The following is a 25692-nucleotide window of genomic DNA, read 5'->3' on the forward strand; positions in this document are numbered from 1 at the left end:
ATATGAAACACTGCCCCCTCGCCCACCCCCGATGCCACCAACTGGCAAGTGTGTTCAACACCAGTCAGCCCACTGTAGGCCAGCTGTGGTGGACAGGCCCCAGCCGGTGTTCTCTGGCCTGCTCCTGCCCAAGGGTCGCTTCCTCTGGGTTGAACTCTGCACGCAGGTGACAGGCCCCAGCACAGACTGAAAGGGTTCCATTTTGTTCTTCCTGCCAGAAAATGAGCCTCCATCTCCTCTGGTCTCCGGGATCATTGATTACAACATGCCCCTCACCTCCACGTACTTGAAGCAGATGAAGCTGCGAGTGATGAATTCCCAAGAGCAGGTAAGGCTGCCGACCCCCCTCGCCCACCTGGAGGCGTCCTCACTCTCCTGCCTGTGGCCGAGGCCTCCCCCGGTGTGGGGCTGGGCCTGTGTAAACACACTGGCAATCAAAGAGGCCTTATCTGGTCATCTGGGCGTGCAGCCAGGCGGAGAGGGAAGGGAGGAATGCACACCTCCTCAGAGGGTCTGCTGGGCAGGCGGTTCTGCTGGGGCTCCATGAGACCCCGAAGTGCAGGCTTCCCAGAGCTGTCGCCAAGGTTGGGCAGGGGGTAGGTAAGATCTGGATTCTGCTCTGCCCGTTGTCTGCTGGGTCACTGGCCTCCTTTCCCCAGGGAGGTGTTGAGAGAGAAGCCCTGGCCACCCGCCTGTGGCCTCTGTCACTCTTGGGGCCCAGACGGGCCAGGAGCACGGGCCTTGGAGGGCAGCCCAGGCCAGATAAGGCCCTGGGGCCCCTGGCTGTCTGAGGCTCCCAGCTGTGGCTTGCCAAGGGCTGCCAGGCACCATGGAAACAGGCAATGAAAAGAAACTCCCTCCTGCTGCCCTCCGCACGGTGCACCTTCTAACCTCTCTAGGCCGGCGGGGAGGGGCCGGGAACGTGCCACCCCCTCTCGCTGCCACGGCCTGAGACCACGCTGATAATTCTCACCTCTGGTTTCAAGTGCTCTCATTTCTGGAGACATCTGACCCCAGCAGGCCCTCAGGCCTAACTAGGGGAACAGCTGCCCTTCCCCCTGGAAAGACAGGGCAGAACTCCAGTCTGACAGCTAGCACACCGTACTGTCCGGTGCCACTGGTCGCCTTGACGACGTGAGCGTGTGTGCATGGGGGTGACGGCTCAAGGCTGGCACCATGGTGATGTGGCAGAATGTGTTTGGGTCGCCCCCAGACCTGTGTTACTGCCTTGGAGGATTTAGACTGGTCGGCTTGAGCGGGTGAGGCGGTGCCCTCCAGTGTCCATACCATGGCCAGCCCCTAGAGGCTGAGTGAAGTCAGCTTTGCTCCTGGAGCCAGAGCTGTTTGTGTCTGTGTCTCCCTGGACTTCTCGCCTGAGTGCCTGTCCTGTGATGGTTGCATCAAAAGTCATTTCGCTGGGGAAACAGTGTTGGGGTTGGGTTTCCAACCCACAAGGACCACATTGTTTGCGCTGCAGATCTGCCAGTCACCAGGGTGTTGCTTTTGTTAATAGTTAAAACATCTCAACCCTGCTGTGCAGTCTCCTCTGATGACTGCTGAGGAGTAATTTGTGGACTTTCTTTCTTTTGGGGGGAGGGTTTGAGACAGGGTCTCACTGTATAGTTCAGGCTGCCCCTAAACTCAATATGTAGCCCAGGCTGGCCTTGAACTTTCGGCAGTGCTCCTGCCTCAGCCTCCTGAGTGCTGGGATTACAGGCATGTGCCACCATGCCAGCATGGCCCTTCTCTTCCTATCACCATCCAGTCACTCTCTTCTTACCCACTCACTCTTCACCATCACGCTCACCTATACCGCGAAAAGCAAGGCCCAGAACCGTGCAAACAGCCCCCTTGGCCCATCCTTTCCTAGGACAGGCTGCTGGATTTGATCCCAACACTGCCCACAGCCGTCAGGCAAGCACAGGCTGTGATGCACCTGATAGACCTCCTAGGTTTGATTTTTTTTTTTTTCCCCCGGTACCAGGAATTGAACTCTCGACCTTGCGCCTGCCAGGCAGGCGCTGTGCTGCTGAGCTAAATCCCCCCTTGATTTGGTGTTTAAAATCGCATGTGTGAGTATGTCAGGTGATTTAATAAGGATTCAGCCATTCACCAAATATGTGTGGAGCCCTGTTCTGTAAGCCAGGCTCTGGGGGTGAGCAAAACACCAGCATTCCTGGTCTCCTTGTGACCCATGGGGAGATGGACAGTAGGAGAAGAATCACACACAAATGCCACTCATAGTAGGTGGCTGTAAGCAGTTGAGGAAATGACACATCAGTCATCTGGATGTGGCAATGAGAAGTGTCAGGCAGGGTGCATGGCGCTGTGGGCACATGGGGTAGGGGAGGGGGCCAAGGCAGAGCCTGTGGGAAGGCTTGCTGCAGAAAAGGATGCTTCATCTGAGTTATATATCTGAAAGGAAAAGCAAGCACCATAGGCTGAGGGGCAGCTTGTGCAAAGGTCCTGTGGTATAAGGGAGGACAAGGCCCATGGAGATCAGAGAGGTGAGTGTGGCTAGAGCAAAGAATGAGGAGTCTGCTCCTGAAGAAAAACAGGGAGAGCAAAGCACTTGGTGAGTGAGAAAAAACTAATATTCATGAAAGCTAGGGCAGGGGCAAGCATTGCCCAAGGGTGCTCTGGGACCCCAGCTGGGGCTGAGGTTAGCGTGGCCTCTGAGAATGGCCAGCTTCTCCTGTGCTGCAGCTGGAGATCAAAGTGCAGCCCTTCCTTGCACCCTCTGGCAGGTGAAGTGGCATCCCGCCTCCGCCTCGGGCTCCCACCTGCCGACCTACAGCACCCCAGCACCCCAGCACCGCGAGCACTCCTCAGCCTCACAGGCAGCACTGCTATCTATCTGTTTGCAGCAGGGCTCGTGGCAAAACAAGAGATCACACTGCTCGCCAGATTATTTATCTGCAGCAGCGAGGAGGGGCCAAGGACCAGAAGCCTTTGATTCTTCAGCTGGAGTTGGAACTAAAAATACACATCCTTGAATTAGCAGCTTCTTTCCCATACAGTGCCGACAAAGCAGGGCCATCCTCGGGGTGGGCAGGAGGCCCCGTCCCAGCACAGCTTGGCTTTGAAGATGGTGTTGTTCTGCGACTCTGGCCACAAATGCCAGCAGAGGTCACTTGGGTGTTTGCACATCACTAATGCAAGTTATGTGGAAAATGAACCCAATTCTAAAGTGACCGGGAACCAGGTGAATGGTGTTAGTGTTGTGCAAAGCCTTACAGCTAAAACTTGGGGTGAGATAAGTCCCTTTTTTTGTGGTACTGGGGATTGAGCCAGTGACTTTGTGCTGTGCTACATCCCTGGCCTTTTAAAATTTTTAATTTTGGGACAGGATCTTAGTAAGTCGCTAAAATTGCCCAGGCTGAGTTCAACCTAGGTATCTTTCTGCCTCAGCCTTCCAGAGTGCTTGTACTTTGGCCTGGCTTTTTTCTTTTGACACTGTACACCCAGGAGACAGTGGTAAGACAAAGAGAGCACCTGCTCTCACCTTGCTTTGGTCAGACAGAGATTGGGCAGTGGGTTTTTCTGAGGGCTGGACCAGATTGGGCAATTAGTCCAGCTGTGTCAGATGAGTACACTGGGAAGTGAGTCCTTCTCCACGGAAGGTATGAGGCCATGTGGAACCCAGAGCAGGGGCCGGGGTGGAGCCGAATTGTGGAGCCCTGTACGTGCAAGGTCCTGGGCTCCATCCCCAGCACAACACAGAACAATCCAGTAACAGTCACACAAAGGAAGAAGATTCTTCTCCATGTCTGGCATAATGCAGCAATCATCGTTGGTGTCCTCAGAGTGCAGGATGGTGAGGGTCAGACCTCCTCCTAAGACCCAGCCCCCAGGAGTTGTGACCAGAGCAGCCCCAGTCAGCTAAAAGCAGGGGGCTGTTTCCATACCCAGAGGGGAAACTGAAATCGCTTTCAGTTGTGCAGGTGAGGAATCCATCCTCCTCCAGACAGCAGGCAGGAAGCTGTGTGGAGTACGGCTGCCTTAGGGAAGTGCTAGGGGTTGTCGGATGAGCTGAGGCCCAGGGCAGGTGCAGGCCATGCTCTTCGGTGCCCCACTGCTGAGCTCTCAGATCCCCTTCCAGGCAGGTGCAGCACACACAGAGAGGCACACTGGCGTTTCTTCTTTGCACAGCTCTGGCTTTGTTTTCTGTCTCATTTGGTTTTCTTTCATCCTTGTTTTTCCTACTTACACAAGTAAACACATGACCTTACTGAAAGATCATTAGCCAAAGAGCAAGAACATAATGATAGAAATCACCGTTGTCCCTGCTGGTGAGCCGGTGTGTGTCTGTATTTCCAATACCATATTCAGGAGGCTGAGGCAGGAGGATCAAAAGTTTGAGTTCCACCTAGACAGCATGGTGAGAGAACATGGTGAGATGCCTGAGAGTCCAGGCATGCACCACCACACCCAGCTTACATATAAAATTTGATGTCTGCCTTATATAAATATGAGTGCGCGTGCGCTCGCGTGCGCGCGCGCGCCCACAGACACACACACACACACACACACACACACACACACACACGCATCACCGTCATCCCACCACTGAGAGCTCTGTGAATACTTTGGTGTCTTCCCTTCCACACTGTTGAATGAAACGGGGATTAGCCTGCTCTGCTTTTCTGCTGCTGATTTTCCCTGTTATTCTCGTCTTTTTGCCCCCTGGGTCTTTGCGTCTCTACCTATCAAGTAAGCTGGCTATGTAGTTCTGTGGTCACTTGCACGAATCCTCCTGCCCATGTGCGTGCACTGAGCCAGGCCTTGTCCATGTGCCAAGGGACAGTGGTGAGCGGGGCCGAGTCCTTGCCCTGTGGGTCATACAGTTCAATGACAGGGACAAGGAAGACTCAGATGGACTCTGGGGTCCGCAGGGAGTGCTAAGAGGAACGGCCAAGCAGGGAGCCAGTGGGCGGTGCTGGCTTGGGCAGAGGGGTTGGAGATTGACCACCTGTTCTGTGTCCAGCACTTCCCGCCCTTGGCCCCTCATCCTCAGGACTCTGTGGGGTCACACCACTTCCCTCAGCTACAGCTTGATAATGAGGCTCAGAAGGGTCGTGCCCTGGGTTGAGGTCATAGGTATCTGCCAATGCACCAAGCTGTTTCTCCCACGTGGCCCGGACGGGGCTGTGCTCACGAGAACCTGCAGCAGGCTCACAGGCAGGCATTGCCCGTGGGCTCGGAGAAGAGATGTGTTTGGCAGAGGTGCAAGCCTAGGACCTGGGGGCTGTCTTAAATACAGGGAAAGTAAGGAAATAAGGGGAGAGGAAGCTGGCAGGCGGTGGTAAGCAGCACCCTCCCTAACTTGTGAATGTCAAATTGTCTGTGTGAGTGTGTGTGTGTGTGTGTGCGCGCGCGCGCGCGCGCGCGCCTGTGTTTTGGTGTACAGGGGATTGAACCCAGGGCCTTCACACTGACTACATCCCCAGCTCCCTCCCCTTAGGCACAGGATCTCAATAAGTCATTAAGTTGCTGGGCTCAAATTTTCTATCCTGACTCAGCCTCCCAGAGTGCTGGGAGTCCAGGCATGGTCCACCACACCCCGCTTACATACAAAACTCGATGTCCGCCTTATCCTGCTCTTCCTGTGGAGGCTGGGACAGTCCTGCTGCATCCCCGTGTGCTCTGATTACACAGTGGAGGCTCTGCTCCCTGGTCCTGCGCCCCTCCCCAGCTGGAGCTGTGTCCAAGAAGGCTGCCAGCATCTGCCTCCCTCCCTCTAGCTCGGGCAGTGCTAGATGTCCCGCTAATGGTTTTAATGTCCTCCCAGCAGCCTGTGAAGTGGTGTGCTGCTCCATTGTCTAAGCCCACGTGATGCAGGAGGCTCCTGCTTGCCTCCATTAACCTCTGCCTCCTTCTCCTCTACCGTTCTGTCCTGGCCCAGAGTTTTCTCAGGGTCCCGGAGGGTGGGGGAGGCAAAGCAGACCCGCCTCCTGGTGGGCACACATGCGGGCCCTGCAGGATCCGTTGGGGTCTCCAGATTATTGGCTCTCCTGCTCCTCAGAGCAAGCCAGTCTGCAGCCACTGTCAGCCTGGATTCCCACCTACCACCCACTGCACTTGCTAAGCTGGTGACCCTGGGGTCAGGCAGCAGCACCAGCTCTGCCACCTGGAAGCTGTGTGACTTGGGTCAGGTTGCCTCACCTCTCTGTGCTGCTTTTTCTGCATCAGTTGTTTGTGAGTAATAATAATGTATCTACCTCATCCTGAAAGTTAAATGACATAAAGTCTGGTGAGTGCTTAGCACTGAGCTGGGCTCCCAAGAAGCATGTGGGAAGTCTCTGTGACCACCACCGCCACTGCTCACAGTATGTCCTGCAGTGTGTCTGACAGACATGGCAGTGGCCTGCACCAGAGGTCAAGGCTGTAACCACGGGCAGGAGCATGTGCGTGCCCTTGTGGGGCCCCCATCCATGGGACAGAAGATGGAGACACGAGGGGCCCAGAAACTCAGCATTCAGATGGGCTGTGGGCCAGGAGAGAGGGCCAGGGACAGCTCCAGTGAGAAGTCGGGCCAGTGAGGCCAGAGCCAGTGTGGGCAATGGAGGCGTTGGGGGGCGGGCTGGGGAGCCGCCGGACCCCACAGGGGGTGAGGACTTGAGCAGAAACTTTCTTGGACTCCTGCTGTTTCCTCAAGTATGGAAGGAAGCAAAACTATACTCACGTTTGATTTTGTTTTGATTTTATTTGTTCGGGGTTTTCGCAGTGCTAGGGGTGGAACCCAGGGCCACACATCTGCTAGGCAAATCTCTCCCATGGACCGCCACCCACAAACCCTGTATCTGATTTTTAGAAAAACGGTGGTAAATAGATATAAGATGAAATTTGCCATTTAAACCACTTGTGAGAGTATAATTCCATGGCATGGGGCATGTTCACAAAGCTGTGCAGCTGTCACCATTTCCAAAAACTTTTCATCACCTGTCCTAGTCACGTGCTCGTCACTGGGGCAGAGCACCTCACACCGCACCGTGAAGCAGGGGAGGTTCCCGTTAGCTCACGGTCCATGGTCCACTGGCCCCAGCGCAGGATAGCACAGCACCATGCTCTTGCCCCAGCATCCAGGAACAGAGAGAGAAGGGTGGAGCCGGGGGGAGAGGAACCTTCCAGGCCCCACCCCCAGGGACCCGCCTCCTCCCATGAGCCCCAGCTCCTAACAGCAAACCGGCTGTAAACCCCATAATCCATTCACCTCCCCAAAGCTCCACTCATGATCACACAAGGCTTTGGGGAACATTTAGATATGAGCTGTAACAGCACCCCAATCAGAAACTCTGTACCCGTTAAACACTGGCTTCCCACTTCTCCCCTCCCTGAGCCCCTGGTAATCTCTGTTTAACTTTCTGTCTCCGAATGTGACCGTCCTTGGGACTTTACCTGCATGGAATCACATGGCATTTCTCGTTTTATGTCTGGCTGCTTTCACTTAGCATAGCAATTTCAAGACTCATCTGTGTCATGGTATGTGCCAGAACTTCATTCCTTTTCACAGCCGGATAATATTCCATTGTCAGATACATCCTATTTTGTTTCTCTGTGCTTCTATCAGTAAACATTAGAGTTGTTTTCACCGTTTGGCTAACTATATTCACTTTTTGTGGGGTGGGGATCGAACCCAGGCCTCGTTCTGTACAACTAAGCTGCATCTCCAGCCCTTTTTAAAAATTTCCTTTTGAGGGGCTGGGGATTTAGCTCAGCGGCAAAAGCGCCTGCCTGGCAAGCGCAAGGTCGTGAGTTCCGTTCCCGGTACCGGAGAAAAACCAAAAAATAAAAATAAAAAAAATAAAAAAAATAAAAATTTCCTTTTGAGACAGGGCCCTGGTTGATTTGCCCTGGATGGCCTCAAGTTTACCTCAGCCTCATGAACAGCTGAGATTACTAGCATGCACCACCACGCCTAGCAACCGCAATCACTCTTTAATCATTATCTTTTGAAGCAGGGAAACACTAAAGCAAGATCCTGTTCCTTAGCTCTCTCTCAGCCCTTCCCCCTCTTTGTTTTCTCTTGAACCTCTAGACCTGTGCCCTGCTCAGAAGGACCCCAAGAACACAGGCAGGCCCACAGGAGAGGGGCTACCAACTGGTCACAGTGAAGACCTGTCTCTTAGCCAAACAGTGCCTGATGCACAGGTCTGCAACCCAGGGAAGCCCACAGTGCTGCCCTGGAAGTCAGGTTTGGGAGCCCGTAGCAAAGGTGATTTCTGTCTTCTGCCATAGGCTTCCCACAGCCAGGGGCGGTGGGGTTTGGGAGAGAGCAGAATGGGGACATTGCCTCATCTTCTGTTGTGGCTCAGTGTATATGGCCAAGGGTGTCCCTTAGAATGGTCCCCATGGGATAGAAATGGAATGTAGAACTGCTAAACCAGTAGAGAAAAGAAATAAAGAAAAATTGTTCAGTCCAGCAAGAGGGATTACATGGGGGAATAAAAGTAGAAACCAACAAAAGGAAAACTAAGAAGTAGAGAACAAGAAGTAAGCTAACAAGAACAAAACCAACATAAATCACAATAAATGTGCATGGATTAAATTCTACTACACAGCCTCAGAAAGGCTCAGGCCAGCTTTTATAATGGGAAATCCAGCCATATGGTTTTTATAAAAGATATATTTTTTTATTGATTTGTATTTATTTTTGTGGGGGGGTGTTCCAGTACTGGGACTTGAACTCACGACCTCCCACTTGCCAGGCAGGCGCTGTTCCACTGAGCTAAGTCCCCAGCCCCAAAAGACATTTTTTTAATGGCACAAGAAATTGAAAACTAAAAAGCAGGTAGTGCTATTAATGTCAAAGAAGTAAATGTTTATGGCAAAAAGAAAAAAAAAAAGCACTACTAACTAGGGCATAGTGGGATGTTTTCTGATGACTGAAGACACAATTTCCCAGCAAGTTCTTGGAGCCCCCACATCAAGGTGGTCTGCCTATGGGGAGATGGGAGGTCAGTTGGTTTGACTGAATGTGCCCCATCAGGCACAGTGTCTTTCTCTTATAGCCTTCAGCACCTCTTTGCCATTTCCTTCCTTCCTTCCTTCCTTCCTTCCTTCCTTCCTTCCTTCCTTTCTTTCCTTCCTTTTCTTTCTTTCTTTGTGTGTGTGTGTGTGTGCGTGTGTGCGTGTTTGTTTTGTTTTTTGAGACAGAGTCTCGCTGTATAATTCAGGGTGGACATCAATTCACTATGTAGCTCAGGCTGGCTTTGAACTCACAGTGATCCTTCTTCCTCAGCCTCTTCCTCAGTGCTGAGGTTATAGGCTTGCACCACCATGCCCAGCTGCCAGTCCCTTTCCATTACTTATGGGCTTTGTTTTGGTTTTTTTTGAGACAAGGTCTCACTACATGGTTTAGGCTGGCTTTGACGCCACTGTGTAGCCCAGGCTCCCAGCTGTGGCACGCAGGAGCCACCTTCTCAGTTTCCAGCCTCCCCCTCCCACTGCCCCCCTGGCCAGGCCGTGCTGGTCGCTGCTTGCTCCTCCTCTCCTCTTGGATGCGCTCCATGCCCTGCACAGGCCTGTGGGATCAGCCTGGTCCCTGTTGTGCAGTTCAGCAGAGGGGACCCAGCTTGCTGCCCCAAGAGCACAGGAAGGGCCTGAAATTCCACTGGCCACATTTTCAAGATCCGAGAATCCATAACTCAAACCTTTTCCTGTCTCAGTAAATCTGTGGCCCTGTGAAAGTCTGTGCTGCAGCAAGAAAAACAAAAAGCAAGTAAAACACTGACCTTGACCAAGGCTGCTGTTTGGATTTCTCTAGGCAGATCAGTATCCTGGGGCGTTTCTGCCTTGGAGGACATGCGGTGGGGTGGCCACTGTTGCCCCCCTCCCAGGGCAATGTGTGTGCTTTGTTTATTTGTATTTGTTTTTATTTTTTATCAATTGAATAAATTTTTTTAAAAACTCATATAAAAAAGTGCAGACCCCAGCCCAGCTCCTTGCTACATCTTCCACCCTGCTCCTGGTCATGTCTTTGTTACTGCCTGCTTCTAAATATGTTTATACACTAGTTGTTGACTTTTCAGTTTGGGCTTTTGTTGTTGTTTAATTTTTTGCTCTGAGAGATAAGTATTTACAACCTTACATCCTCTCCTAAGCACACCTACTCCTCCTTGTCCATCCCCTAATTTAGCTCTCTACTTAGATAAATCATTATTCATTGTTTATATTATTACAACTGCATTTGTTATATTATCAGACCTGACCCATTAGCATACCCTGATTATATTTGCTTTCTTTGGGTTCCCCAGAGTTAGCCATTGCCTCTTTTTTCTCCTCCTTAGTCTTTTCTCTTTTGATCTCACATATGCTATGTGTTTTCTTATTTTTATTGACTCATTTATCAGTGTTTTTCTATAGTGGTTTTTTGCATTTGAGTCTCAAAAAGGCTAACCCCATTCTACCCCCATTTGGTACTTTCATGTTTTCATTTTTGTAATAGATCATTTTTGAGAACAGTTTTAGATTTACAGAAAAATTGAAAAGATGAAACAGAGTTCCCACGCAACCCTCCCTGCACATACACAGTTTCTTCTATTAGTAATATCTTATTTTACTAGGCTACATTTGTTTAACCAATGGACCACTATTGATACATTATTGGACTAAAGTCTACCTTTAGAGTTTCTTTGTTTTTAGGTCCTTCTCTGTTGCAAGATTGGATTCAGGATACAACATTTCATTTTGTTGTCAGCACTCTTTTGTGGGTATGAGGGGCATTGTTACTGGAGACTGAACCTAGGACCTTTACCTTGAGCCGCATTGACCACCACCTCCACCCTTTTGTTTGTTTGGTTGGTTTTGTTTTTAAGATAGGGTCTCAAAAAACTATATAGTGCAAGCTGGCCTTTTTTTTTTTTTTTTTTTTTTTAGACAGGGTCTCAAAAAACTGTTATTTGAGAAGTGGGTTTTTTTTTTTTTTTTTTTTTTTTTAGACAGGGTCTCAAAAAACTGTACAGTGCAGGCTGGCCTTGAACACGCTTATGTAACCCAGGCTGGCCTCAAACTCAAATCAGTCCTCCTGCCTCAACCTCTCAAGTGCTGGGATCATAGACATGTACCACCACACGTGGCCCCCTTACCTTTTTTATTTTTGTTTTGAGACAGCATCTGGCTAAGTCCTTAAATTGCTCAGGCTGGGCTCAAACCCCCAATCCTCCTGCCTCAGATTCCCAGAGCACTGGATTTGCAGGCTTGCTAGTTATTGTTTCTTTAGGCTCTTCTGGGATATGACTTTCCTTATTTTTGATGACCTTAACAGTTTTAAAGAGTTCTGGTTATATATTTTATAGGATTTTGGAGTTTATCAGATGTTCTTGATAGAAAACATTTCATTTTTAAGTTATTAAGAGGAAGACCACAATCATAGAAGGCCACTTTCGTCCTGTTGTATCAAGGCTACAAACTATCAACAAGATGGATGACTTGATGCTGGCCTTGATTGCACCCAGCCGAGGTAGCATTTGCTGGGTTTCTCCATCCAGAGGCTGCCCCTGTCCCCCTAGGCACGCCTCACAGTGACAGCAGGTTGGGCACTACGTGCGGCCTGCGCATGCGCAGCGGAAGCGATGCGCTTTGAAGGGAGGGCTTTGTGGGCGAAGGGTCCACATCAGTTACTTGGGATTCACGCTCTTGGGAGATTCGCCTCTTCTCCCTTGGTTATTAACTTATTCAGTCATGTGTTTACATCAGTAGGAACCGGTGGCTATTTATTTTATACTTTGGGTTATTTTATGGATCAAATTGTTGAAGTATTGGCCATTGGGAGCTATTTCAGGTTTGTGCCTTTTGACACGCTACATCAGTGTTTTGGTTTTTCTGTTTCTTTGGGTTGTTTTGTCTTTTAGTACTTCTTTTGTGTCTGGCACTATACGGTGTCATCTTGTATACAGTGATACTTCAGTATTATTGTGCATTCATTCTGGGAGGTGCAACAAGTAAAAAAAAAAAAAACAGTGGGTTTTTGCTCCCCAATTGTTTTGCACAGAAGGGGAGCAAATCCCCAGGCAACTGACACCAAGTTCTAGCCTTGTCTTGAGTACCAAGCAAACAAATGACTAGTACCTGGCCAAAATCTGACAAGTTTCAAAGCAACTGAGTATGAAGGTACGATTGCATTTCCTGCCTTTACTCAGCCATTTTTCCCAGGGTGTCTGCTGATTTCTCTTATTGGAGAATTAGAGTACAAACCAAGCTATAAAAAGGGTTGGGGATGTAGCTCAGCGTAAAGGCCCCGGATTTAAGCCCCAGTACCACAAAAGCAAATGGAAATAGCCCTAAGCTCCAGGTGCTAGGTGTGCTTGTTACTGGGTAGCCTTTCCTCTGGGCCTCTCAGCTGACCCAGCAAAAAACATATGGTTTCTTTTTCATTTTTTTTATTTTAAAAATTAAAAAACTGACAAAACCACGAGACAAAAATCAAAACAACACAAAAACAAAAAAAAAAGATACATGACCTCAAAACAAAACGATAGGAATTTATAATGGTTGCTACATTATAATGGTTATCTTCAACAAAGTTGCTCAGTCCACCAGCATAAGAATGTCAGAGTGATTGAGCAATCAAAGACAGTTAAAAACAAACAAACAAACAAACATGGGAATGATGCAGAGCTTCACCATACAAGATGGTAGGAGTTCAACGATGGTTCTTATACTGCATATTGTTGTTTTCAGATCAGTCATTCTGATTACCAGATTCAAGTGTGCAAAAATGTATTTGATCTTTGATCCATTTGGAGCTTATCCTGGCATATTCTGAAGTGTGAATCCCTTTGTCTCATTACCATTTATTTTGTAACCTATTTTGGAGGCTGGGGGTAGGGTGCAGTGGGAGCACTTGCCTAGCATGTGCAAAGCCCTGAGTTCAACCCACAGCGCTCCAAAATGGTAATAATAACAGTCACAGTAATAATAAAACCTGCTGTGTCCCCTGTGGCTTCAGGTGCCGTCTTTATACCTCACTGTCTGAAGCAAGATGTATTTCTGTTCAGTCCGCCGGCCTCTTTGACAACCGGTTCGAGTTTTAAGGCTGTTTTAAGACTTTAGAATACATTTTAGTATCTTCTTTTTATTTTGTTTTTCTTTTTTTGTTTTTGTTTTTTTCTGGTACCAGGAATCCAACTCACGACCTCGCACTTGCCAGGCAGGCGCTGTGCCACTGAGCTAAATCCCCAGCCCCTAGTATCTTCTTTTTAAAAGGCTGACTAGGCTGAAGGTGGAGCTCAGTGGTAGGGTAAAGCCCCAGGTTTGAACCCCATCACCACAAAAGTTTTACTGGCTTGAAAAAACAGTCACATTAGGGAAAAAAATGTGAAGACCTAACCCCTGCCCCCTTTTTTGATGGGGAAGACTGCAGAGGCCCTGCTGGCCTGGCTGTGTACTGCCACCACCCCGCATCAGGGTGGATGCGAGCCAGGAGCACCCCGTCTGTGGGTGGGACTCTGGGGGCTGCAAAAATGGATAGCACTGCAGTCCCACCCCCTAAAGACGGTATGGGGGACACCTCCTTTTTGAGGCCACCTCCTTTTAGAGAGGACAAAGAAAAGCTCCTTGTCAAACATCCTTTGCGATGGGGGATTATCTTCACGATCAGTGTATGCTCTTGGACATCCCAGGTGCTTCCCAGAAACTTCCAAAGACTCTAAGAAAACGAGCACTTCTGCTGTTCTGCCAGGGCTGCCTGGGTCCAGAGGAGGCTGTCTCTGCTCTGTGCTCCTGCTCCCCTGAAGCTGTGTGGGAAAGAAGTGGACAACACCCCACATCCTGTTCCTGGGGCCAGTTCCTGATGGGGTGGCGAGATACCTGTGACCTGAGGCTCCTTGTCCCCAGCAGCTCCCTGGAGCTCAGCCCCTGCCCGGGCCACCCACGTCCACCCCCACAAAGCAGAGACATGGGGTGACCTTTACCTTCATTACCTGGGGAAAGTGCGCCTTGCCCACGGTTCACTGGCACAGGCAGCAGAGCGCGGGATGACCTGAGTGCTCTGGCTGTGGCAGGGGCACAGCTGGGTGAGGCAGGAGCTGCTTTCTGCCTCTGTACGTGAGGGAGAAGCTCTGCCCTCTCTGAACCAGCCCTGCCTCCCGGCCTTGACTCCGAGGACAAGAGAGCCCACAGGAAAGGAGGCATCTTTCCCAGGATGGGCCAGGAAGGAGCAGCTCAAAACCTCCAGATGGTCACTGAACCCATGGCCGACCTTGTGACCCTGATTCTGGGCCTGGCCTCACTGAGATCCAGAGAGGACTTGTTACCTTATGGCAAAGACCTACATTTTATTTTATTTTTGTAGTACTGTAGCCCTGTAGTCCCAGGGCTGCCTGTGTGCTAGGCAAATGCTCCACCTCTGAGCTAAATCCCTGACCATTTTTTTAATTTTAATTTTTAGACAGGGTCTCACTAAGATGCCCAGCCTGCCCTTGGGCATGCAGTGCTCCTGCCTCAGCCTCCTGAGTGGTCGAGATTACCAGTGTGCACCAGCAGCTTTTTATTATATTTTTGGTACAGCCAATATCTTTGCATCCTACCCTTGGTGAGAAAAAACTCCTAACCCCAGTTTTGAGGTGCTTCTTTCATCCAGAGCTGGTGGGCTATTTTCTGCAGGGTGCTTTCTCTTTTCAAGGGTGAGGCCTGCAGCAGCCTTGCAGGCCTTTCCTCTGAAGACCTCCACGCAGGTAGCTTATTGAGCAGTGTGGCTGTTACCCAAGTCCTTGACCCACCCAGACCCTTGTCAGCTGCAGAGGCCCAGACAGGCCCTGCCTCCCCTCTGCAGCAGCCAGGGGCTTTGTAACCAGACCTGGAGGGTGCAGGGGGGCTTCAGCCGCTCGCTGGGGCAGCTGACGTCTGGAGATCAATTAGAGATAATGGCTTTGGGTGGACTGGAGCAGCACAGCCAGGCTCGCTTCTGTTTGTGATTGTGTTTACCTCATGAACAGGCTTTTTTGTTTTTGAGGGTGGAGGGTGCAGCACTGTGCTGTGAATGTGTGCTGGCCACTTTACTTTCTCAGGGTGACCAGCGAGCGTGGACCTGGGCAGGCTGGAGGCCCCCCACCCCCATTCAGACTGAGGGATGAGGTCTATCCAACCCTTGCCCTCCCTGCCACACCACAGTTGTCGTGTGGAAATCCTCTCCTTCTTCGACTCCAAGTTCACTCACTAGGTTCCGGCTACACACTAGCTCCCATTCTGGGTGTTAAGAATACAACAGTGTATTCCACAGATAACACATCCACCCTCGGACGCTCATAGGCTATGGAGGTGATACATGAGTCAATAAGAAAAAATATCGAAAAAAGAGAAATTTGGGACAGGGAATTAAAACAATGAGACGATACAGCTACTTCTGAGGGAGAAGCCTTTCTGAAGAGGTGGCCTGGGAGCAACATCCTTTGGCTGGAAAGTGGCCAGTCCTGTGGAGAAGGGGAGGGGCAGGACTCCAGGCAGAGGAGAAAGCAAGTGCAAAGGCCCTGGGGTGGGCAATTGAGGCTGTGGTAGAGGGGCTGAGGGCTTGCTGGCTGGCTGTGGAGCTTGGCGTGTGAAGTTTTGTGGGGCATGTGCTGCTGCCAGAGGGAGCAGAGGATTTTCTGGGTAACAGTGAATGGAGATGGGCCCCGCAAGAAAGCAAGACTGGCACCTCTGGGCCCTGACACGGCCCTGCCCCAACAGCTGCTCACTTCCCTTCTCCAGTTACAGCTTCCCTGTGACCGGAACTGCGGGGGAGGCTGGGATGGAGTGGTGTTCAAATTTCGCTTTTTGATAGAGACATCCCCTTCTCCAGGGAAAATAACCCCTGGGGCAAGTCTGGGGTGTCAAGGGCTGGCACAGTCGGGCCAGACTCAGAGCCCTAGAGCTGCCCCTCTCAGCCCATGTGGCTCTCCTCAGCCCCTCAGTAGGACCCATCCCAGGGCCAGGCACAGCTGAGCTCGGTGGGTGCTGAGGACAGCGGGGCAGGGGGCACAGCCCAGGGCAACCAGGGCTGCCTCCTTGGCCCTGGTTGAAATGAGTCACAGGGCCCGTGCCCTGCCAGCCTGTGGGTGCTGTAAATGCCCATGGGCTTGGGATGGTTCTGTCAGCCTCAAGAAGATGTAAACAGAAAGAGCAGACGTCCTCAGGCAAGTGCTGTCACAGCCACGCAGGCCCCAGCGCTCCCAGCGCTCCCAGGCAGGGGCCTGGATGTGCCCCCCAGGGCTGCCAGCACACACAGCAGGCACCCAGACGCGGCATCCCCACATCCTCCCAAAGGACCCAGCATGTTAGAACAAAGCCACAGGGGAGCAGAGGGTGGAGAGGGGAGCCCTGCAAATCAGTCAAAACCTAGCCGACCATACTGCTAAAGATGAAGTTATTCTGCTTCTGAACAAGGAGAGTGGGGAGCCACTGCTGGTACTAACACATACAATGCTGAGCTGGTATCTCTGCAGTGCTGTTAACCTCCTCATGGTTACAAGTTGGCTGCTATTGCTCCATCATATTCACATTCAAGGAAGGAGAAGTTGGGAAGGAGTGGTGTAGATCTAGTTCAGCAAAGCAAAAGCTTTCCCAAAAGTTGCTAATAGACTTTGTTGACATCTCATTGGCCAGAAAGAAGTCACATTCCACCCCCAGCCCCAGCCTTGTGGGAGGCTAGGAAAGAATTTCATTTTTCTATTCTCCGTCATTGAGAGAACAAGGGAGAATATCAGTTTGGGAAAATCTGCTGTAGCCTCTGGGCCATCAACTGAATTTAAAGCCCACATACTTGGCAGAGACAGAATCCGTTGTTTCACATGATAAAGAAACTGAAGCTCCATTTCACAACACTTAGGAAACTTGTTAGCAGTCATATCATTAGTGAAAAAGAGCCCTATTCCTTCTGATATGAATGCCGTTACTTCCAAGGAAAGGAGAGTGAGAAAAGAAAGACAAAAGAAAGTTGTCACCATGCTGGGGGTGGTAGTGCACACCTGAAATCCCAGCACTCTGGGAGGCTGAGGCAGGAAGATTGCAAGTTTGAGCCCAGCCTAGCTCAGCAACTTCTTGAGACCTCGTCTTAAAATAAAATAGGCTGGGGATGCAGCTGTGTGTGAAGGCCCTGGGTTCAATCTCCAGTATCATGGTGCGGAGGGGAGGGAGTTGTTATCAGGGCAGGGATAGGTGAGGTGCCAGATACTGGTACTGCCGGCTTCAGCCCAGGCGTGCATATTTCCCACCAGGGTCCCTACCCCGAGACCAGACCCTAGATCCTAGTAGTGGCTCAGTAAACGCTGGCTGATGACTGTGTCCCCGATGATTCATTTCCACTCTGTGTCACTAGCCAGTGTCCTGTGTTGCACCCGGCCACCCGTTGCAGGACTCGCTGCATTTTAGCCTGGTTTTTGTCCCTCATTTTAGAGACGAGAAAATCAAGGTTCAGAGATGTTAGAGACCTGCCTGAGGCTACACTGAGGAAGGGTCTGAATCCAGCAGAATGCACCCCTGCGCCCTGCTCCCCAGCTCTACCCCCACTCCAGACACTGGCCTCCAAGCGCCTGCATCCAGCACCAGGAAGGTCCTCGTGTGGCACCTCCGGCCGGGACTCCATTTACGCACCGCACCTGGCATTGGCCTGTGCAGGGATTTAGGGCCTGGAACGCCTGTCCCTCTGTCTTGGCCACTGACCCCCACTTCCTGGTGTGGGCCCCTTGGAGCAGGCATGAGTCAGTGTCTCACAGCCCACAGTGGCTGCTACCTCTCCTGAGTCACCTGCTGGGGAGCCGGCTGCATGTGGTCTCGTGGGGCCTCCCATGCCCAGCCCTCTCCCTCGGGGTGCAGCAAGCAGTGACTGGGCTCTGGTCAGGGAGGAAGCCCCGTGGCCGCAGCCTGGGTTCTTAGTTCTGCTGTGCTGGCAGTGGGTAAAGCAGAGCGTCACATGGAGGTTCTGGCTTGGGGGTCTCGCTTTTTTTTTGGTGAGGTCTCGCCTTTTGAGGCCCACCAACCCCAGCATGTGTGTCTGCTGTTCTCTGAGCGGCCTATCAGGAGACTGGGTGCGTCACTATAATCTTCCTCCAGAGCCCCTCATCTTGGTGTGCAGAGCATACACCTCACCCTCAGCATCAGCCTTTGTCATTTGGCCGACTGAGTTAGACAGCAAGCCCATACACCCAGCACGGGGCCTGCCAGAGTGGTCTCAGGAGTGGATGCCAGCAGACTTCAGGCCTCTTAGATATGGTTCCTGCCCTCCCCCGATCCAACTTTTATTGAACATTTTCCGCATTACTGCATGAGCAGAAAAGAGTAATACCATGAAATGAACAGCTCAGTAAAGGCTTACAGACTAGCATCACTTCCTGTGACCAATATCTAGATCAAGAAAACATTGTCTGTACCCCCAAAATTCCTTGTACCCCTTGCAGTCACAGCCCCCAAGAAGGGCAACTACAAACCTGATTTCTAAGTGCAGAACTTTCTAGAACATTCTAGAACTTTATAGAAATAGAATTGTACAGCATGTGCTCTTTTTCACTCACAGGTAAGCTCACAGAGTCATCACGTGGTAGTGCACATCAGTAGTTATTCCTTCTCATCGTAGACCAGGGTCTGTAGTGTAGACACACCACTCTTTGCTTCCCCATCCATTGGTGGCTGTTGGGCAGCTTTTCACTGGGGGCTGTTGTGAGTAGTGCCCTATGGACTGCACTGGGATGTGTCCTGGTTTGGCTGTGGAAGCAGAGGGCCACGGCTGGCCTTGGCATTTGGGCTGTACCTTGCTCAGGGGCTGTGACAGAAATGAGAAAAAGCAGGAACAACTGTGGGGCTTGTGTGCAGACGCTGGGGTATGCAGACCTCAGGGCCATGGGCAGGGAAGGTCCCTGCTGTGTGCAGAATGCCAAGGGGACTCTGCTGTCTACTCACCTCGCCTGGCCCCCTCCGGGCGGTGTCCAGTTGGGATGATGAGGTGTAATGCAGGAAAGGGGAGAACCATGAGCACATGCAGTGACAGCTGCCAAGCAGGGGTGTCAGTTCAGAGCCAGCTGGGTGCGTGCTCACTAAGGCACTGAGTTCAGAGGGCGGATTTAGTGAGGGCGGACAGCGTCTTTGTTGACAGTCCACACACCTTTCCATCTACTAAATACCCATGTCACCTCCTTAGCAGAGCCCTCCAGAATTCACACATCCTTCTCACAGCCCAGGCGCTTCCTTCCTAGCAGGCCCCACACCTGTCAGTACAAATGGGCTCCCGTTCCTGCGACCAGCGTGCGATCAAGAAACCATGTAGTCGTTTGCCCGTCTCCTTCCCCTCCGCTGCTCTTCAGGCTTCTCGGAGTTAGACCTGTGTCTGTGTTGGCCACTGCCATCACCTGTACTTGTCACGGTGCCTGGTGTGTGGTGGGACCTTGTATCTGGGAGGGAATATGTGCCTGAAAGTGTGCACGATAGACAGCGTGGTGGGGGTGACGCATGGGTGAGTGAGGGACAGGAGATGGTGAGTCTGTCACCGTAGGGCTCAGAGAGGAACTGAAGGAGAGGCCAGTGGGGCTGTATAAGGCCTAGAACAGCCAGCCAGAGAGAAGTGTAACTTACTCTGCCAGTTCCCACCTGGGAATACTGAAGGATTTAGAGTAGGACAGTGGCATGACCAAAGATCAATGGATGACATTTTAAGCAAGACATTCCTGAGAAGGAGAACAGTGAAATTGTAATTTTTTACCTTTTGCCAAGGTCTTCAGGATAGTGTGTTTCAACAAGTCAGACTCTTTTAGTTGGTTCACAATGGGAAATTTCTCTAAACAGAGAAGGAATGAGAGTATTGGACTTCTCCTAATGTTTAGCAGAGGTGTAAACTGACTCCAAGGCTGCCTCCAGCTATGCAACAATCAGCTAATGTGAAGAATGAGTGGATACACTGAGCTCCTGCCCAGCCCATAGATGAAGTACTCTGACCCCCTCGTCTTCCTGCTGAGGGGCCTTTCCCATGTCCCACCTGGGACATTCCCTGTGCTCTCTTTGGCTCAGAGTAGCCACCACTTTGAGACACTTTCTTGCCAGCCCCAAGCCTCTCAGGAGAAATTCTCCTCCTTCCTCCATAATTGTACCATGACAATTTCTTTTCTTTTTTTTTTTTTTTTTCTTGCCAGTACTGGGAATCGAACTCATGACCTCGCACTTACTTGCCAGGCAGGTGCTGTGCCACTAAGCTAAATCCCCAGCCCCTGTACCATGACAATTTCTATAGTGCAGGCAGGGACAGTTCCTGGAGGTGCCAGTCCAACCAGACATTAACAGGTATTATAAAGCTATCATACATAGCAGGACAGGAAATGACAGATTAACAGACTAGACATTTCTAAAAATAATAGGAAATTAGCATATCATAAAGACTTTTCCAATCCATGGATAATGATAAGCTATTTTAAAAGACAGTATTCAAAGGCTCAAGATGTAATTGAGTGGTAGAGCAGTTGCCTAGTATGCACAAAGTCCTGAATTCAACTCCAGCAAAACACACACACACACACACACACAATTTGGAAAATAAACTAGAAACGGCATAGTGACACACACTAGTAATCCTAGCACTCTGGGAGGCTGAGAGAGGCCTGGGCAATTTAGTGAGACCTTGTTTTTAAAAAACAAAACAAAACAAAAAAAAGACTGGGGCTGTAGATTACTTAGTGCAGAGGTCCTGGGTTCAATCCCTAGTACCACAGTACAAACAAATAAGCAAACTTGATCCTCACTTCACTGTTTATATGGAAATAAATTACAAAATAGATTACAGATAGAATTACAGATGGGATAACATTTAACCGTAACAAAAATGTCATGGGTGGCACATGCCTGTAATCACAGCGCTCAGGATGCTGAGGTAGGAGATCACCGAGAATTTGAGGCAAGGCTGGGCTGAATGGTGAGTTCAAGTTCAGCCTGAACTGCACCACAAGAATCTGTCTCAAGAGCCAAAATAAAATAATAATAACAATAACAACAACAAATATATAAATAATCCAAAAGAAAGTATGGGTGAATTTCTCTTATAATCAAAGCTTCCAAAGGCGCGGGGAAACTGTTTTGATCTGCACCTCTAAAGCCCCAGTGGTAAAAAAAATTGACCAGATGATATAAAATTTAAAAATTTCCTTGTGGCAAAATAATATCCTATCCCAAACAAAAGGAAAAGACAACAAAAGGAAAACATTTGCAAAATGTCTGACAAAAGTTTTTCTTCATTTCTGAAGAGATCATAAAAAAAAAAAAAGACCAACAGAGACCAGATAGAGAAATGGGCAAAGAATATTAACAGGCTCCTCTCTAAACCAAGAAATAGAAGTGGTCAGTAAATACCAAGTGCATGTAGACATACGCCCACCCTCCCACATGGAAGGCAAAGAAAACTAGTAGTGGGGAGGGGCAAAAAGGCAAGTGACTACTGGTACTCGGTGCTAGCAGTGGGCACTGACTAGGAGCTGCCCACATTGCCAGTGGCAGAGTAAGTTAGTGTTTTTTTGTAGAGAGCCACGGCTGTGACTGGAACCATTTACAGTCGCACTGAGGATGAAGATGATGAAAGCTATCATTCATTAAGTTCTCCCTCTGGGGACAAGATCAAGCTGTCTTTTATGATGTAGCCTCAGACATCTCACACCCTCATTTCCACAGTCTCCCTTGGTTCAGCCCTGTTTGTTGTTATGGGAGGAGGGGGTAACATGCAATGTGAGGACCATCAAGGACCATTGTGGAGACTGGCCACCCACCCTGCTTTCTATTTTCAACAGAGAAAATTTGAGGCCAAACACTGGTTATGATCCACCTTGTAGATGGGAAATAAGGCTTACAGAGGCTTAATTATGATCCCCGAAGTCACTTGGTGCAATGCTAGAGCCACAGCCAGAAGCAGTCCCATTTGGCTAGGCCCTTCTCTTTTAATTCAGCACTGGGGGTCAGACCTAGGGCCTCCCATTTGCTAGGCAAGTGTTTTACCACTGAGTCACACCCCTAGCCCTTGGCTAGACCCCTGGTGTTTAACCTCCTCACTGGTCTCCCTGCTGCCTCTCTTGCTCCTTTTAATCCTATCTCCATTGATCTAAAAGCAGCTTAGATTGTATAATTTCTGTCCTTTCAGAATAAAATCCACAAACCTTTCTGGATTTGGCCCTGATGCCTCCCTGTGTTCATCTGCTCCCGTCTTTCCTGCTGGCTCCTTGCTTTGGCAATGCTGGCCTCCAGGCCTTTGCACAAGTTATTCCCTCTGCCTAGAAGGCTGGGCCCCAGGTCTTCACCAGGCTGTCAGTTTCTGCCATCTGGGGACAGAGGGTGCATGCTGCTGCACTTCTCAACCCGTCACTTGGTCTTTATCTTCCGCCTCTCCCCACTTTTCCTGCCGCAGAACCCGTCTCTGGGATGCAACCAGGAGTTATACGTTGCATTTAGCTGTTATTGCGCTTCAGTCTCATAATTTAGAACAGTCTAATTTATGACTGAAGAATGTAGGACCATCATACTGTGGGGACTGTCTCTGGGTTTCTTGTCTGATTGTCTTACAGTCAGATTCAGGCTAAGCAGGTGGGAGACCATGCCTGGGGGAGCACCCCACATGGCTGTTACTGTCTTCTACTACATCCCTTTGGGAAGTGAGCCCACTTTGAGGACAGCTTATTTGATTGCATGGTGGGGAGGTGTCTTCTCTTTTTTTTGGATTTTTTTCTGGTACCAGGAATCGAACTCACAACCTTGCGCTTGCCAGACAGGCGCTGTGCCGCTGAGCTAAATCCCCAACCCCTTGGGAGGTGTCTTCTTGATCACTCCACTGGGTAGGTACACTTTCCCTTGTGTCATTAATAAGTAATTTGTGGAGATAAGTGGCTTTTTAAATGTTTCGAGATGCCCAACTGGTGTCCACTCTAGTCACATTAGGATTCTGTTATTCCTAACAATAGCCAACACCTCTGGATCCCTTGGCCATGTCCCACTTGCAGGACACGCATAAGAGGCTGCTCCAAGGTGTTTGCTGCTTGAGCTGCTCCACAGAGCACCTGTCTGCAAAGGTACCCACCGTTTGGAGAGCCTGAAGGTGACCTGAGGCAGTACTGCCCACTTCAACAGGCAGGAACAGCTTTCCCTGCCACTGTCTCGCCTCCATGCTGGGGCCAGAAGGGACACATCACTGGGAGAATTAGTGGTCAAGAAACTAGGTCACCCAATTCCTTGTGGGGACCCGTGCTGTGGCCAAAGACAGAGGGACTTGTCCAGAGGCACAAGGACACAGAAGATAACCAACACAAGGTTACTCAAGGAGTGGCAGCTCCCGCAGGGACAAAGGCCTGGGAGGTTTCTGTGGCCTTGGGCACAGGGGAAATCTCCTCCAATTCACAGCCCCCTAAACAGCTGGCTTCCTGCAGGACGCTCAGCTGCTCACTGAGGTTTGAACAGGGCTGGGCTGTTTTATCTCTGGGATGGTAAATGAGTTCACATTGCCTGCTTAGAGAAAATCACTGCTCTGCCCTCCTGGGTGGTACTACTCTCTTTTATTAATTGGAGAAGTGGTGGGTTATCTGGGTTCAATTCCACCTTTGAACTTCTGCTGGATTTGGCTTTGTATTTCAAGCCCAGATGTCCACCACTGCTGTGAAATAGTGAGTCAGGCCAGGAGAAGTCAAAGGTCTCTAGAAATGTGTTGGGAAGAGACAGGAAATCCTGATCCTAAATTATCTCATTCCCAGAGTGAGGACAGTTCCCACGGTGGAAACACCCACATTTCCGTGGATGTTCTGAACAGTTGTGACCGCTAATTCATTCTCAGACTCATTACTGGACATCCACGCGTGTGAGAGTTGAGGTGGTGAAGCCTCCAGATTCCCACCCACCCCCCAGAGGATGAGAAGTAAAGATCTAATGGAGAAATCTGGGGAGGGTGGATTGGTTTGGAAACACATTTGATTTCAGGGATAAAAGGTGCTAATGAGTAACATGCTTCAATGCTCTTTAAAAACGAAAGCATGGGTTTTATATTGACAGGAAAAGCTTTAGCATATGCGGGACGAAGTCGAAGGGCCATTAATTTGAAGCGGGTCTCTTTTTATTTTCCTGATGGGTGAATACTGAGTTCCGAACCCGTGGTTTTGTATTTCCAGCTCGCACCTGTAGAGGGAGCCTTGTCTACCTTAGATTGTTCACAATGCAAAGCTTTCAGAGGAAGAAAGAAAAAGGCTCCTTACAGGAAAAAAAAAGTTGGAGGGTTAAAGGCAGTCTGTTTTAAAATTGCAAACAATCGCAGTGGCTGTCTCCTTTTCTCTCTTCTGCTGGTTCCACCGTGCATGAGATGTAGCGTAAAGGAGTCTGTACAAATTGCCCTTCCTCTTCGGATGTGGCCAGAGGAAACGGGAGGTGGGAGCGTTATTGGGTGTTTGCGTGTGTGTGTGTGTGTGTGTGTGTGTGTGTGTGTGTGTGTGTGTTGGGGGAGGCGTTTCCCCCATGGAATTCACGAGCATATCTCTCTATCCCTGTTGAAGCAACGCTTTACCCTCAGCTCATCTGTTGTAACCGGGCGCTTGGATTTGGCGGGAGGGCATCTGCCTCTGACCCAATTTTTCTGTCGGGGTTCAATTTTGCTGTCGTCTGGGCCAAGTCTGAGGACCCCCGGAGGTGCAGTGCACCCAGTCCCCCCTCCGCCCCCCGCGACGCCCCATCTCTTCCTCTCCTGTGTCAGAGGCAGAGGTCCGTTTGCCCTGAGGACAGTGCCCGTGATCCGCGTGGGTCTTCCCCCATCCTGCGATACTTAAGTCTCCGCGCACAGTGTGCGCCCAGGTCAGGGATGCAGCGCATTCTCGGTACTATCCTGTGACTTTACGAGTGTAGCCTGCGCGCCGTCAGGAGCCGGCACAGTGCGGTCTGCCGGAGCACAATGACCGGCGGAGCGGGGCGGGCGACGGCCGAGTGAGCCCGGGGGCCTGGGGGCGGGCGCTGGGATCACCGCGGTGTTTGGGTCGAACAGGTGAGCTTAGCCTGGACACTCGGGCGCCCGCGGGGTGGGGGGAGGAGAGGAGCAGGGCGGTGTAAACTAAGTGGTGGGAAAGAGACAAAGGAAGAGTGAAGAGGGAGATGGTGCGGAATAGAGGGAGGGCGAAGGGAGGAGGAAAGAGGAGGGGGCGGCCGGTGGGTAGCGTGCCAAGGAGATCGAGCTTGAACTTGATGAGGAAAAGGGGGGCCCTGAAGTGGGGGTGGGGGCCGACCCAGAGCCGGCCACGTGCCTGGCTTTACCCGGCCAGGGTCTCACTCCGACCTCCCGGGCCGAGCCCCCAGGCCGGGCAGCCCCGCCCAGCGAGGACCCGCGTCTCCCCGGAAGCGAGAAACGCGCTGAGGGTTGAGGGCTGCCCGGAGGCCCCGGGGCAGCGAGAGTTCCTGATGGTTCCTGAGTCACTTTCTTTGGGCCAACTCTCCCTCTCCTGGCCTGAACACAGCCAGCCTGCCGGATGGCCCTTCAGCCCCAGGACCTGAAGACCACGGCCTCCGGGGGCTAGGGGCGGGCACAGACTCCTTCGCCTTCTTTCCCGGGCTCAGCCCCACCAGGACTGTGCTCGAAGCGCTTCTCCCTTAAGCGCGCTCTCCTCCCGGAGCGCACGGTGGCGCGTCCAGCGCGCCCTCACCCCCCTACCTGGCCCTGCGCCCCCTCCTTCCTCCGCGTCTCCCCCACCCTTCTTTCTCCTCTCCCCTCTCCCTGGGTGCCTCCTCCCCCCCCCC

The 25692-nt window shown here is 50.9% G+C and overlaps 1 protein-coding gene across 1 annotated transcript in view; it reads left to right on the forward strand.

The window, feature by feature from the left end:
- Nol4l (nucleolar protein 4-like) overlaps nt 1-25692 on the forward strand; it is an 83235-nt gene that overhangs the window by 21584 nt on the left and 35959 nt on the right. Inside the window, exon 5 of the mRNA XM_013513842.1 lies at nt 219-328. Coding sequence (XP_013369296.1) covers nt 219-328 — 110 coding nt within the window. The remainder of the gene's footprint in view (nt 1-218; nt 329-25692) is intronic.

The sequence above is a fragment of the Chinchilla lanigera genome, unplaced genomic scaffold, assembly GCF_000276665.1.
Source record: "Chinchilla lanigera isolate Chin_1 unplaced genomic scaffold, ChiLan1.0 scaffold00021, whole genome shotgun sequence".
NCBI lineage: Eukaryota > Metazoa > Chordata > Mammalia > Rodentia > Chinchillidae > Chinchilla > Chinchilla lanigera.